The sequence below is a fragment of the Borostomias antarcticus genome, assembly GCF_949987555.1.
Source record: "Borostomias antarcticus genome assembly, chromosome: 18".
Taxonomy (NCBI): Eukaryota; Metazoa; Chordata; class Actinopteri; order Stomiiformes; family Stomiidae; genus Borostomias; species Borostomias antarcticus.
Genome location: NC_140251.1, coordinates 15834290 through 15846552, shown reverse-complemented (window position 1 = coordinate 15846552; position 12263 = coordinate 15834290). Strand labels below are relative to the sequence as shown.

General features: G+C 44.9%; 2 protein-coding genes across 2 annotated transcripts; both read left to right on the top strand.

The window, feature by feature from the left end:
* Nucleotides 1-2435: 2435 nt before the first annotated feature.
* Nucleotides 2436-7561, top strand: LOC311320942 (DEP domain-containing protein 7-like; the record flags this gene model as incomplete). Its single annotated transcript, XM_084452809.1, has 10 exons — nt 2436-2496; nt 2810-2981; nt 3116-3355; nt 3624-3628; nt 5297-5486; nt 5765-6060; nt 6336-6478; nt 6785-6910; nt 7169-7244; nt 7365-7561. 10 exons carry the CDS (start codon nt 2436-2438, stop codon nt 7559-7561), a joined length of 1506 nt encoding a protein of 501 aa, XP_084308935.1.
* Nucleotides 7562-8336: 775 nt separating this feature from the next.
* On the top strand, nt 8337-12051 carry tcp11l1 (t-complex 11, testis-specific-like 1; the record flags this gene model as incomplete). The annotated part of the gene is made up of 9 exons (XM_084452808.1): nt 8337-8460; nt 8696-8828; nt 8949-9069; nt 9171-9397; nt 9537-9673; nt 9804-9985; nt 10099-10280; nt 10597-10769; nt 10952-12051. The coding sequence occupies 9 exons, from the start codon at nt 8337-8339 to the stop codon at nt 11173-11175; spliced, it is 1503 nt and encodes a 500-aa protein (XP_084308934.1). The 3' UTR covers nt 11176-12051.
* Between the last annotated feature and the right edge of the window lie 212 nt (nt 12052-12263).

Below are 12263 nucleotides of genomic sequence, written 5' to 3'. Positions count from 1 at the left end.
ATAATAACACATTTGACTACTACTCATCCAGACTTGCTTTTGAGTTTCGGTAGTACTTCTGTCAACTACATCATATTGCAAGACCTGGGCCTGGTAACATCTGTCCAAACATTGCAGCGAGTCAACCTAATACTGTACCAATATGTTAGTATGTTAAGAAGTAGCTCTAACCATTAGTCATAGCCTATAGGTTAAAGCACTTATTTGATGATGCTATAATGCAGGTTTGACAAACTGTCCAACTGTACTTACTGTATTCTTGAGAGGGAGTGTGTCTGAGTCTGCAGTGAGATCCATTTGAATGTTCAGTTAAAGGTTTTATTTGGATCTGTGTTCCTTCCCTCTCTCAAACACTACTTGATTACCTCTGTCATCTGGGGAGAGACACACTTGAATCCCATTCACAGAGTTATCATACACGAATAGCTTTGAAACATTCTAAGAGATTCATCTGTTTTATTTTCTTTATATATTCTTTAAAATAAGATCATAGCTTATTTGATATTTCAGCATTAAAAACTCTTGATATCTTCAGTGACTCAAAAGTCTTGTCAAGCTAGCTAGCAGCGTAGCATAGTAGGAGAGGAACCTTGTGCAGTGGTTCATTGCATAGCAGCTCTCAACTACTGAGCAGGAACAACATAACATCTTCAACCCATCAAGGTGGATATGAAACTGTCCTAAGAGTCTAATAGGGGTCAGGGCCATAACACTGAATGGACAAATTGTTCTGTCATTCGGCTTAAATTATATAAGTTATTCAATTTGACCTGTGGATGGCCCCCCCTCTGTCTCCTCGTCATCATGACTGACTCTTTAAGTGGGAGGTCTCCACTGGAGATGATCCTTTAATAGAACAGTGCCTTTTCTCCCATTTAACCTACACTGTTATCAATCATGTGCAGGAATTAAATGATCCCGTTAGAATTTGCTACTATCATAAACTGACACTGTGACCCTGGGGGCTGAGGAGGGGGAGCTCCAAACCTCTTTCATCCCCCTCTCCTCTGATCCACTTGAGCAGGTATTAAACAATTCTAGAAGCAATGAAAAGCAAAATTAAAAGGACACCATCCATAAAACGGGATAATTCCCATCAGCAGGGTGATGTCTGTATTGCCTCTCAGTGAGTTATATGACTATTGTTTCTGTAATGCTGGAGAAAACCGATTGCTGTAATCCAGTTTAGCCCCGAGGTGATTTGTGTTTAATCACAATGATATGAAAGCTGGACTGACATAAATGCTGAAAGCACCTTTATCTTGCAACTAAAATCAGGCTTATTACTGTACTGTCGTTAATGAATCTTTCAAAAGTATAATGGAAATCGTTGTCTATTGTGGAATTGAAAACATAATATTGTTCCAGATAGCAGACAATAATTGAACTGAAGTAACAAATGCATCCATATGATGGAAAATCAAAACACAAGACGGAAGAAACTGTTTCTGTGCAATGAGTGACCCAACGTGAATCACAAAACAGCATTTGTATCTTTTCTAATACTACTTAAGTCGTGATTGATTGGAAATATTGACAAAATGTTCCTGTTTATTTTCTAGCTAGTTAGCAGGAAGCTATACTAGAGCGACTAAAAAAGAGATGCTAGTTAACAGCTAGCTTAACGGATAAGTAGGCTAACGGCAGGGGTCACTCACATTTAAGAAAGGCCTGAAAGCCAAAATGATTAAAATGAGGTAGGTTGTAAAGCCATTTGAACCTGATGAACTGACTTACCAGTAATGGAGAATTAGTGATAAGGTTTCATGTCGATGAAGGTATTTGTAGCCTCTTGCTCATGTGACCTTTAATCAGAAGTCCCGCGAGAGAGAGATGGATGTGTTCCAGACAGGCCTCGCGCAGGGGAACCAGGGCGTTCTGCCTACAGTACAGGCCTCGCGCAGGGGAACCAGGGCGTTCTGCCTACAGTACAGGCCTCGCGCAGGGGAACCAGGGCGTTCCTACAGGGTCAGGGTGCGCGAGGAGGGCACACACTAGTGCTCGTTCAACGATGGCTGGACTGGGCGCAATGTACATTCTATGCCATTGCCTATTTATAATACCCGAATGGATAATATTAACCCCCCCTGACCTTGATAATAGGCTACTATGAATGGCAAGTGTTGGTTGTTCACTGTTTGTGCCTGATAGTGTAGGCTATGGCTGATGATTAACGTTACATGGGAATCTTTGCTGCCATCTAGCGGTAGAATATCGAAAACGAATTTGCAGACCCATATTTGGTAGGTCAAACAAACGTGTGCTCTTGACGGAGTCTCCACTTTGTAATTCACTGCACAGATACGTAATCTTTGATTTAGTTAATGAGGTGTAGCCTGCTGGGCCGGTTTGACAGCGTAATCTCTTGCTCCAGCAGGCTATAAAAAGGGGCGGTTGGTCTCAACTGTGAATACGTCACCACTGATAATTGAGGAATGGCCTCCGTCAGGGACAGAGCCGCAGCACTCGCTGACAAGTTATGTTTGCGTCCTCCAGGTAGGCTATGTTTTTTTTTGACAGCTTTACTATTGCGGCCTCCAGGTATGTGTCTTGATGGCTTGATACTGTAGCATTTCATCTGAATGAACTCCCTAACCAGATTGTTTGGATCAAACATTTTTGAGTCCTTTGTAGGATAGCCTAAATTATTGGTGGGGTATTGACACTGTGTAGCCTACCTGTATTTTGTCCTATCAAGTCTTATCCAGTTGTGTTGTAGGCCTTGTACTGTGTAACAATTTCCAAACACCTGCTGTCCTCATCTCTCCTTTTGTTGTTTTCTCCTCTCTATTTTTGTTGTTGGCACCAGTTTGTGGAATGGCCAACAAGCCATTGCAGGCCTCTATCTGGTGCAGCATCATTTCCAACCTCAGGTCCTCAATTAAGGTGAAGAGAAGACGTGTCCACCTCAAGTCTCACAGCGACTGCTTCCTGGGGTCTGACGCAGTAGATGTAGTATCAGGCCACATTCTCCACTCCAGGTTCTCTTCCCATTCCTCTGTGGTCCCTGACTTGGTGTTGTTTTCTATAACTGGTGTTTGTGTGGCATAGTAAAGTCCCACATTTACCAAATTGTTTTAATAAAATGCACTCGCTCTCTCTCATTCTCTCCCAGGTTCTTTGGGGGAGCTGACATCTCACGGGACAAGGTGGTGTGTGTGTGTCAGGCCCTCCTGGACTGTAGGGTGTTTGAGAGGGTGGATACCAACCTGTTTGGCAAAGACAAGAAAGGGCAGCATGTGTTTCATGACGACAGGAGCTGCCTCTACAGGTTCCTAGACACGGAGAGACCCTCTCTGGAGGAGCTGGAGAAAGGGGTGCTCAACCCAGGGATCCAGAGCACCTTCTGCTGCGGGTGGGGGCTTGTTTTGGTTCTGTCTGACCCCATTTACACGTGGCATTAAAATGCGTCTTGTATCTAGATTGTATACAGTATATATGATTTTACCTGATTACATTTACACCTGGCATTAATATTTGTCTCCAGTGAGATCCGATTGAGATCAGATTGCTCTATCTAGTCCAAACAAATGAATGCCACATTGGTTTAACATTGCTGTATGTGGATTGAAAACACATTTGTGTTTACACTTGTGTTCAATGTGTTCACAATGCATCTCCAGAGGTGGTTTGGCTGATCAGATTGCAATCTGTCTTCAAAATGTTTGGGTGCATTTACACCTGTACTTTAATTTGGTGTAGCACTATCAAATTGTCATCTGATCATCCAAAACACATTTTAATACCAGGTGTAGATGGGGTATCTGTGTACTGTATGTGGTATGTGTTCATATTGGATTCCTATTCTACATAATTCCTATTCTACATCAGAGAAACTTTCTTGACAGTTCCATGGAGATCTGTAACCGTGTTCTCCAAGCTGCTGCTGGGGGAGGAATGTCTGTCTGTTCTAAGTGATTTTTGTGAACATTAAGTACACTATGCACATGTGGGCACAAAGCAGAGGGACTGGTATTGTTACATGTCTCTTTCTCATCACTCAGGCAAGAAGAGCAAATATTAAGTACACCTATTAAATCCAACCAACCCTTGAAGTCCCTGATGGAGGATAGTCTAAGTCCAAGCAGAGGACAAGCTAACTCTACATTACCACAGTCCTGTAAGTCCAATATATTATCTGAACCAACAGCATCGTGACAAATCAAACACCAATCAAGTAGTAGGCTACATTTGGTCCTGTTCGTTATGAACTAGGGTTCACTTGGGATTCACTTCAAATCCTCAGTTTGAATACTTGACAAGTACTGTATGTGTCCAATCCTCCCTGCTTTCCCCTTTCTTAAAGGGGTAGTGTGCTTTTTTGGACATTTAGCCCTATTTGTGGTCTGTCTACCATGAACCTGATGGGGCACACATGGGGCTAAATGTGCAAAATGGCCCTTTAATAATGCTTTTCCAATGATTAGCTTGAAGATGGAAATGCCTTCCAACATAACTATAGTCTTCAACTTCTTGGACATTTCTGCCATCAAAAAGTAGGAAGCTGGGATATATTTAATTCAATCAAGTCAATCAAAGCTTTATTTGTATAGCACATTTCATACACAGAGGCAACACATATTCCAGAGAGAAGAAAAAAAAAAACAGTAGGCTATCACCCAGGGGCCAGAAAGGTGAGCTGTAAAAATTCTTCCCTGACTTCTCTCAACGAGACGATCGAGCAAGCTCCTGGAGTATGTTTGTCGGCTAAGAACATTTATAGAGCAGTAAATTACATTAAATTACATTTTCAGAGCAAAAAGGGCTAAAAACATCATAGGAGAGACATGGCAAACACTGGTGTGTGCATGAGTGTGAGTGCCTGGGTCCAGATAGCGGCAGGGGTTGGGGTAGGGTGGGGGTAGGAAAACGATACGGACCCGGGTTAGGGTGAGGGGAAGGGGATCTGAGCCTATGACTGGTGTTTGTCTGTGTGTGTGTGAGTGTGCCTGGGTCCAGGTAGAGGCAGGGGTCCATCCACTGGACCTGGTTAGAAAGTAGGAGGGAGAAAGAGAGGCACTAGGGAGAGGGGAGGCAGAGCCATAAAAGCAACACCGATATTAAAAACGGAACGTGCCAGTTGCAGGGCAACCAGCATCTGTATACACATCTAAATATAGGTCCTGGCTAGTGATTGTAGGCTAGACTGAAAAGGTACGTCTTGAGATCTCGCTTAAAGATTTCCATTGTTTCGGCACTTCTTAGGTACTCTGGCAAGGTGTTTCAGAGGTTGGGGGGCATAGAAACTGATGACTAATTACAGTAAGACCCTTTCTCTCTCCTCTCCTCTGTGTAGTGGTGGATGAGGTGTGGCAGGAGCAGACCTTGCTGTGTCTGCTGCAGCTCTTGGACATCCCTCTGCTTGAGGGTCTGCTGGAGAGCAAGGATGACGCCTCTCCCCCTCGCCTGGCTAACGGCAACCCAGACCTCATCCATCCCAGCAGCTCCCTGGAAAGAGAGGTTCTCCGCGCCTGCAAGGACTCTCAGTATGTGCCATGGTGGTTTATCTCCCGTCAATGAGAATATGGAGGGGTTTTTCTTGTATGAGGACAGCTATATTCAGAATCCAAAACCCTCTTGTATCCAAGCACTACTACGAAGCTCTCCTGGCTCTGGGGGCGGCTTTGAAAACTTATCAGGGGCAGTGATTGAGACACTGATACAGTAATTAATTGCTTTCAATAGTACAGCTTGAATACATGGAATCAAAACAATTTGACTAATATCAATATAGAGACTGAAGACGTGGATTGCCCTGTTGCAGGGAGGATGCTTGGTTCTCGGCAGCACTGGACTGTCTGGACTTCCTGCCGGACCAGCAGGTGGTGTATGTGAGCCAGCAGCTGTCCAGCTGCGCTGGTACTGAGGTGGGCGTTGGGCATGACGAGCCGCCGAGCTTCACAGGTGTGGTCTGGAAGTGCTTGCCCAGGTGCCCGGGTACGGAGCAGTGCAAGCTCCTGCTGTACAACACCCTGTTGAAACACTACAGCCACCCTGACCGACCACCCCTGCTCTCTAGCCACATGGCAACCGTCTACACAGGAGTCACCGACTTGCTAGGTGAGCCCTGACTTGAGCAACAGGCTGACTATTTAGACCAAATGTTTACTAATAGACTCCTGCAAGTGTAACACGGGACAAGGTAACGTTTGTGTAACTAGTGTTTCAATGTTTGATTCTGCAAATCGACTGTATACCTCTAAGAACTACGGCGGTATCCTCAGGACAAACCTTACTGCACGTTACCACAAGCCGCATGAACTACACCTTTAGTACATTCATTGCATCTGCATCAGAAATGGGTGCGCATGAAGCCCTTGTGCCTGTGATTGCAGTGGGCGGCAGGCTGGAGCAGGCTCTGGAGGCGCTGCAGCTCTGTCTGAAGCTGCTGTCACCACAGAGGAGGGAGGAGCTACGCAGGCTGCTCTGCTTCATGGCGCTGGCTGCAGACCCGCTGGAGATGAGGCTCGACAAAGAAGTCAGAATCTATCACACACACACACACACAGACAGACAGACAGACTGCAGACAGTCCCATAAGTGCCCACACAGTTCCATCAAGGGGTTTACTGTAATGGAATGTACAGCGATGAGGTTACTCACCTGAACCACAATGTGTAGCATTGGGGGGGGGAGCAGTGTTTGAATGTTGACCACACAGTTATCAGTCAATAGCTCCTAGAGACCCCATGCACTTGTTGAAAACTTTGAGAGGATATGAATGGTTTCGAAAGAGGATATGAGCGGTTTCGAGATTGTGTCACATGTAGAGTTTGCTTCCCAGGTGGAGAACAGACTGCTAGTGAAGAGGGCTTTTTCCAGAGCCATCATCCATGCCAGGAGTCTGTCCAAGGAGACGGTGGAGGTCATGGTGCTGTTCTTGATGGGCAGTCGCCAGGATGTCTTTGAGGTAACTAATGTATCTCTTTATCAGGACTATCATTTTGTCTGGAAACACTTTAATGTCATTTACTCATGCCATGACACTTATCCAAAGCTGTATTTCATCAAGATGATGTCCATTTCTGGTCCCAGAGAAACTTTGTTGTATACTGAACCCACCACATTGGTGTTGCAAGCACCATATTCATCAACTTGAGCCACATAAGACAAAACATTTAAGAAAATGTAGTCTAGTTTGAAAGCATTAACTCTGCATGTTCACCAGATACCAGGAGTCCTCCACAAACGTGTGAGTGACAAACTGGCCAGTCTCGTCCAGAGTAAGCAACCTGATGTCACAGGTAACCACTGACCCCACTTACTAATGGCATGAAAAGTTTTATTTCTGAAGAACATACTTGCGTTTCGTGTAGGCCTACTTTCTTGAATATATGATGTTTTGTTCTCTGTTAATCTTCAAGGCTCTACCTTCTGTCAGTACTCTACTGAGACGTATGAGGACCTCTCTATCACAAACAAGGAGCTGTGGAGTCTGCTGAAGAATATTCACGAGAACCCAAAGCACTCTGCCAAGGAGAAGAAACGCCTTCTGGGACTGTTCTACCAAGGCCACCCAGAGATATTTGTGCAGTATTTTGGTGATTCTCCACCTGTTTAATTCTAAGAAAAACAGAGTGACAACAGTGTGCATGACTGATTTTAAGCATGTCAATTTATAAATAAATGACACATTTCTAATAAAGTATTTATCATAGAACAAATTTGCAATTTGATTCAAGCAGCTATCGCCAAAACGGCAAATCTATATGCTTTTATATTTGATTGCAGTTTTTAGCAAATTATTAATTTGGCTATGACGTGATCGAAAACGGGCTCGCCTCTGACGTTGCGCCCCACCCGACTCCGGAAGAGAGGTCCATGATTTCCAGCCATGATTTCCAGATGCTAGACGCGTTCTAACGTTAGCGCTCGACCCACCGTATTCGCATCAAACGATAGCTTATGAAACTTGATCCTCACAATCTAGGTCACTTAAATCAACCTAGCCTATTTACATTTGAATCTGTCAATGGTAGCCATCTGGTGAAGATTCGCTGTATCGTAACGGGGTTTTGATGCTCATGCTAATCTGACAATTTCTCCATCACAAACTGATAAAGAAAGCGGCTTCCTTATAATATAAAGTCCGTTGACAGCTTCGTAAAGGTAGATATTGTCTGTAACGTTTTTTTTTTCTCTGCGTGTCTTCATCTCTAATAGCCTATGCGGTATAGATGTTTTTGGTCTTTGGGGCTAAAGAAATATTAGGTTGCCTCATTAATTCCCACTACACCAAGTCTAGTGTTATACTGTATTTGCATGCGAAAATGTCATCTTATTCTTTGATGGTATGAGCGTGCCTGTCATCCCTAGTATTGGCCTGTTGCACCATCATGCCCAAGGATTTAGACAATCCTGGAGGTGGGGAAGGCAGCAGGGCGGATCACACAGAGGAGTCTCGCATGAAGAGAGTCAGGAAGAGTACCCCCAGTCCTCACAGAGAGACCCCCTCAGAGTGTGAGTAGCAGTGGAGTGGGACTAGAGCCCCAACATTTCCTCCTATTGCTTCCGTATTGCTTTCTCCTGTCTGATAGATTCCAATCTCCTAAAGTTTGTGGTGGTGATAACTTTTCCATTGGGAAAGAACCATACAACAGAGCACAGCACAACATTCACTTACAGCACAGTACATTGGACCTGTATGTCATATATGTATTGTTGCTGCTGCTGCACTTTTCTCTCCTCTGCTTAGCCAGCCCATCCCGGTTTGTGTCTATGGAGGAGCTCATGGAGACGGCCAAGGGAGTGACTAACATGGCGCTGGCCCATGAGATCGTGGTGAACCAGGACTTCCAGGTGAAGCCAGGAGAGCTTCCGGATGGAAGGTGAGGTTCACAGAGCTTTAATTCATTTAGCTTGAAGAACTGGAAGTGCCATTCACATGGCGATCTCTATGTTGTTAATAGTGTGAATAGGGCTGCTACTGTAGTTATAAATGCTTCCAGTTTGCAGAAAACCGTGAAAGAGATCATGCTTAAAGCTTTCTGGGACTGCCTGGAGGCCCAGCTGAGAGAGGAGCCACCGTCATATGACCACGCCATCAAACTCCTGGCTGAGATCAAAGAGGTGAGGAGAAAAGCAGTATGAGAAGGAGGCAAGGAGACGGGACACAAGGGATCAAGGACAGCGTTTTGGAGTTTCTCACTCCTGCTCTCCTCCCCCTGTAGACTCTGCTGTCGTTCCTCCTGACCGGACCTGGCCATGTACGACTACAGTCCCAGATCGAGGAGGCGCTGGACCTGGAGCTGATCCAGCAGCAGGCGGAGAACGGAGCTCTGGACATCGGCACGGTGGTGGATTTTGTGAAGGGGATGATGAGTACTCTCTGCGCCCCCTCTAGGGATGAGGACATCCGAGAGCTCAGACAAATCACAGACCTGGTGCCCCTGCTAAAGTGAGTCCTGCCTGTGCTCTGATCCTGGCTCTGGCCGATGTGCTCATAGCCGCTGACTCTGAAAACATGTCATTTGTGAGAGATGATTGCAACTGTCCTTGTAACACATGTGAGATCATGTTCTACTCTGGTGTCACAGGGCAATATTCTCCGTCCTTGACAAGATGAAGATTGACATGGCCAACTTTGCCCTCAGCAGTCTCAGACCCCACCTCCTTCAGCAGTCGGTCGAGTACGAGAGAAAGAAATTCCAGGAGTTTCTTGAGAAACAACCCAGTAAGGAGGAGGGCGTTATCCGCTACTCAAACCTGTCCTTAGCATGTCGCTCTACTTAGTTTCATTATTTGTGAAAATAAATGTTGAGTGACTGTGACAAGTTTGTTAAGTAAAATGCATGTATTTATAGATGCCATGGACTTCACTGAGAAGTGGCTTCAAGACACAGTGAAGTCTCTACAAGAGACTGGGACGGACGATTCTGGTTCGGCTGCTGCATTGGACCCTTCCCCTCCGCTGCCTGTGACTGTCCACAACCAAGCCTACCTGCGTCTGCTAAAGTGGGACCACGCCTCAGACCCTTTCCCTGAGGTAGGCCTGTCAATGTCGGAATTACAAAGATGACATTGGTGTCTTTTTGCTCTTTTTCTCTTTCACTTCCTGTCCTAGTCTGACTCTTACTCCACTCTCCCCCCTCCCTCCAGACAGTGATGATGGACCAGTTGCGTTTCCAGGAGATGCAGAGGGATTTGGAGCGGCTGGTGCTGGTGGCCTCTGTGCTGCTTGTGGTGTACAACACCTCAGGAGAGGCCATCGCTGGCCTGCCCGGACTCATGGACACTCTGAAGACCACCATCTATGCCCTGCTTACTGAGCTCCACTCACCGTTAGTACAGCACTGTACTTTTTTGCATGTAATTATGTCTAGGATGTGTGAGTGAGTGATTTCATATTTGTGTCACTGGTCAGATCTGATTCTTTATTTCGTCACATGTAATGTACAGTGTACAGTCACAGTGGAAGGTTGCTGCCGGCTCCGAAATGTGCTCATTACAGAAACTACAATACACAATTTACAAATCACACCAGAAGTACTAATCTATACAGTATGGATAACGGTATGGTTGCTTATCCCACACAGGATTATACTCAGATACACATTGGATATTTACAAATTAACTATTTGTTTCCTTGATTCAAAGCTCTTTCAATGCGAATGAGGCCTTGGCGATCATAGGAGAGAGGATGTGTGTGGATCTGAGTGAGTGTCTGTCTCAACATGGCTTCACCCCGTTCTCCCCTGACCGGCAGAGGGTCCTGAAGGGCCAAATCTCTGCTGTGGCACTCCCGGACAACACCATACGCAAGCTCATGGGTAATGTTGACCATCCCCCTTAATCAGTGTTCACTCTCACTGGTTTGTGCACAATTTCTGCGTGTGCCTTTTTTGAGCTATTATTCTGGGGGAAGGAAACAGTGGGGACCTGTGGTTAGTTTGGTACAGGGCCATTCAGTGTAGTCGCTATTGACTGACCCATGTTTTCTCTACTCCAACAGACTCCCGCATCCAGAGCTACCTGCTGGGTTTCCTGGAGTCCAGTCCACACAAGAGCGCCCCCTCCGCACCTGGAGGTCTAGCTCCTGTCAGCAAAGAGCTGGAGGAGGTAGCAATCAGGTTTGGTCGTCTGGTCAATCTCAACAAGCTGGTTTTCTCCCCTTTCTACCAGAAGATTCTTCAAGTGAAACTACAAGATGGGGAAAGTCACAATGCCGGGACATAAACACTGAACTGTCGACTGATTGAGGGCGATGTTATTATCTTCAGTGACTAGCAAGGATGTTGTTGTTAAATCATACTGGTATTAAATTAATCAACTGTATGAGCTTCTCTGTAACATTCGCTTATTACTTACAATACAAGATATTCTAGGATTGATATACCGAACCAGACATGAGTAAAAGGTATTTCATATGACGACTGCATGTTTTCTTTTACCTGATGTAATTAAGACGCCCTTTGAGCGTGTTACAGTTGTACTAGTCTGACTCACCAGATGTAGGTTTTGGGGATAAGCCTTGTCATTAGTTTATTACTGCCCAGTCAAGGGCGTCAGAATCTGTTCCCCACCCAGTCAGATTAAATCCAGACTACGTGAAACAACAACAACCTGTAGCAACCGCTCCGTCCAACACGATTGTAATTGGTTTAAAGAAATATCTCTGAATTGTAATGAGTCCAGCCAGACCTTTCTCCAGCACTGGCATAGCATAAACAAAGTGTGGAGATGGGTCTGGCTATGCGAGACTGGAGCTGTACCAGTTGAGAAGCCTATCTGAACAGAAGAGGGCACACTGACTCTTGTTGTTCCAGAATATTTTGTACAGTGGTTTAAATGCCAGGATGACGACTGAAATGTATGTAGTTATGACAGGGATGCTGATCGGTGCCTTGAAGTAAGTACAGGCTGGCTTGTCCAACACAAATTATATCTACATCTCATTACTCTATACAGTCCTTTCTTTGCTTTCTCTCCCTCACCTTCACAAATGACCAGAGTTGAACTATGAGAGTCAGACACCTAGTCCCAGAGTAAAAAATGTAAATCGATTAATAATAGTGACTCCTAGTCTATAACTATGAATTTCTGTTGTGGAATCCAGCTGTATGTTGTATTGGACCAGTAGATGCATATTGCTTATTTAAACATGTTGAACACTTCAACCATTTACTACTTTAGTGTGCTATTTGGTTAATTAATGTAGATAATAGCCTACATCTAACGTGATCGTGATCCAACTAAAGGAAATTAATTGATATTTATCCGCAGCGTGTTTTGTTAAACCCTGGTACACTTCCTCTGTGGTAATG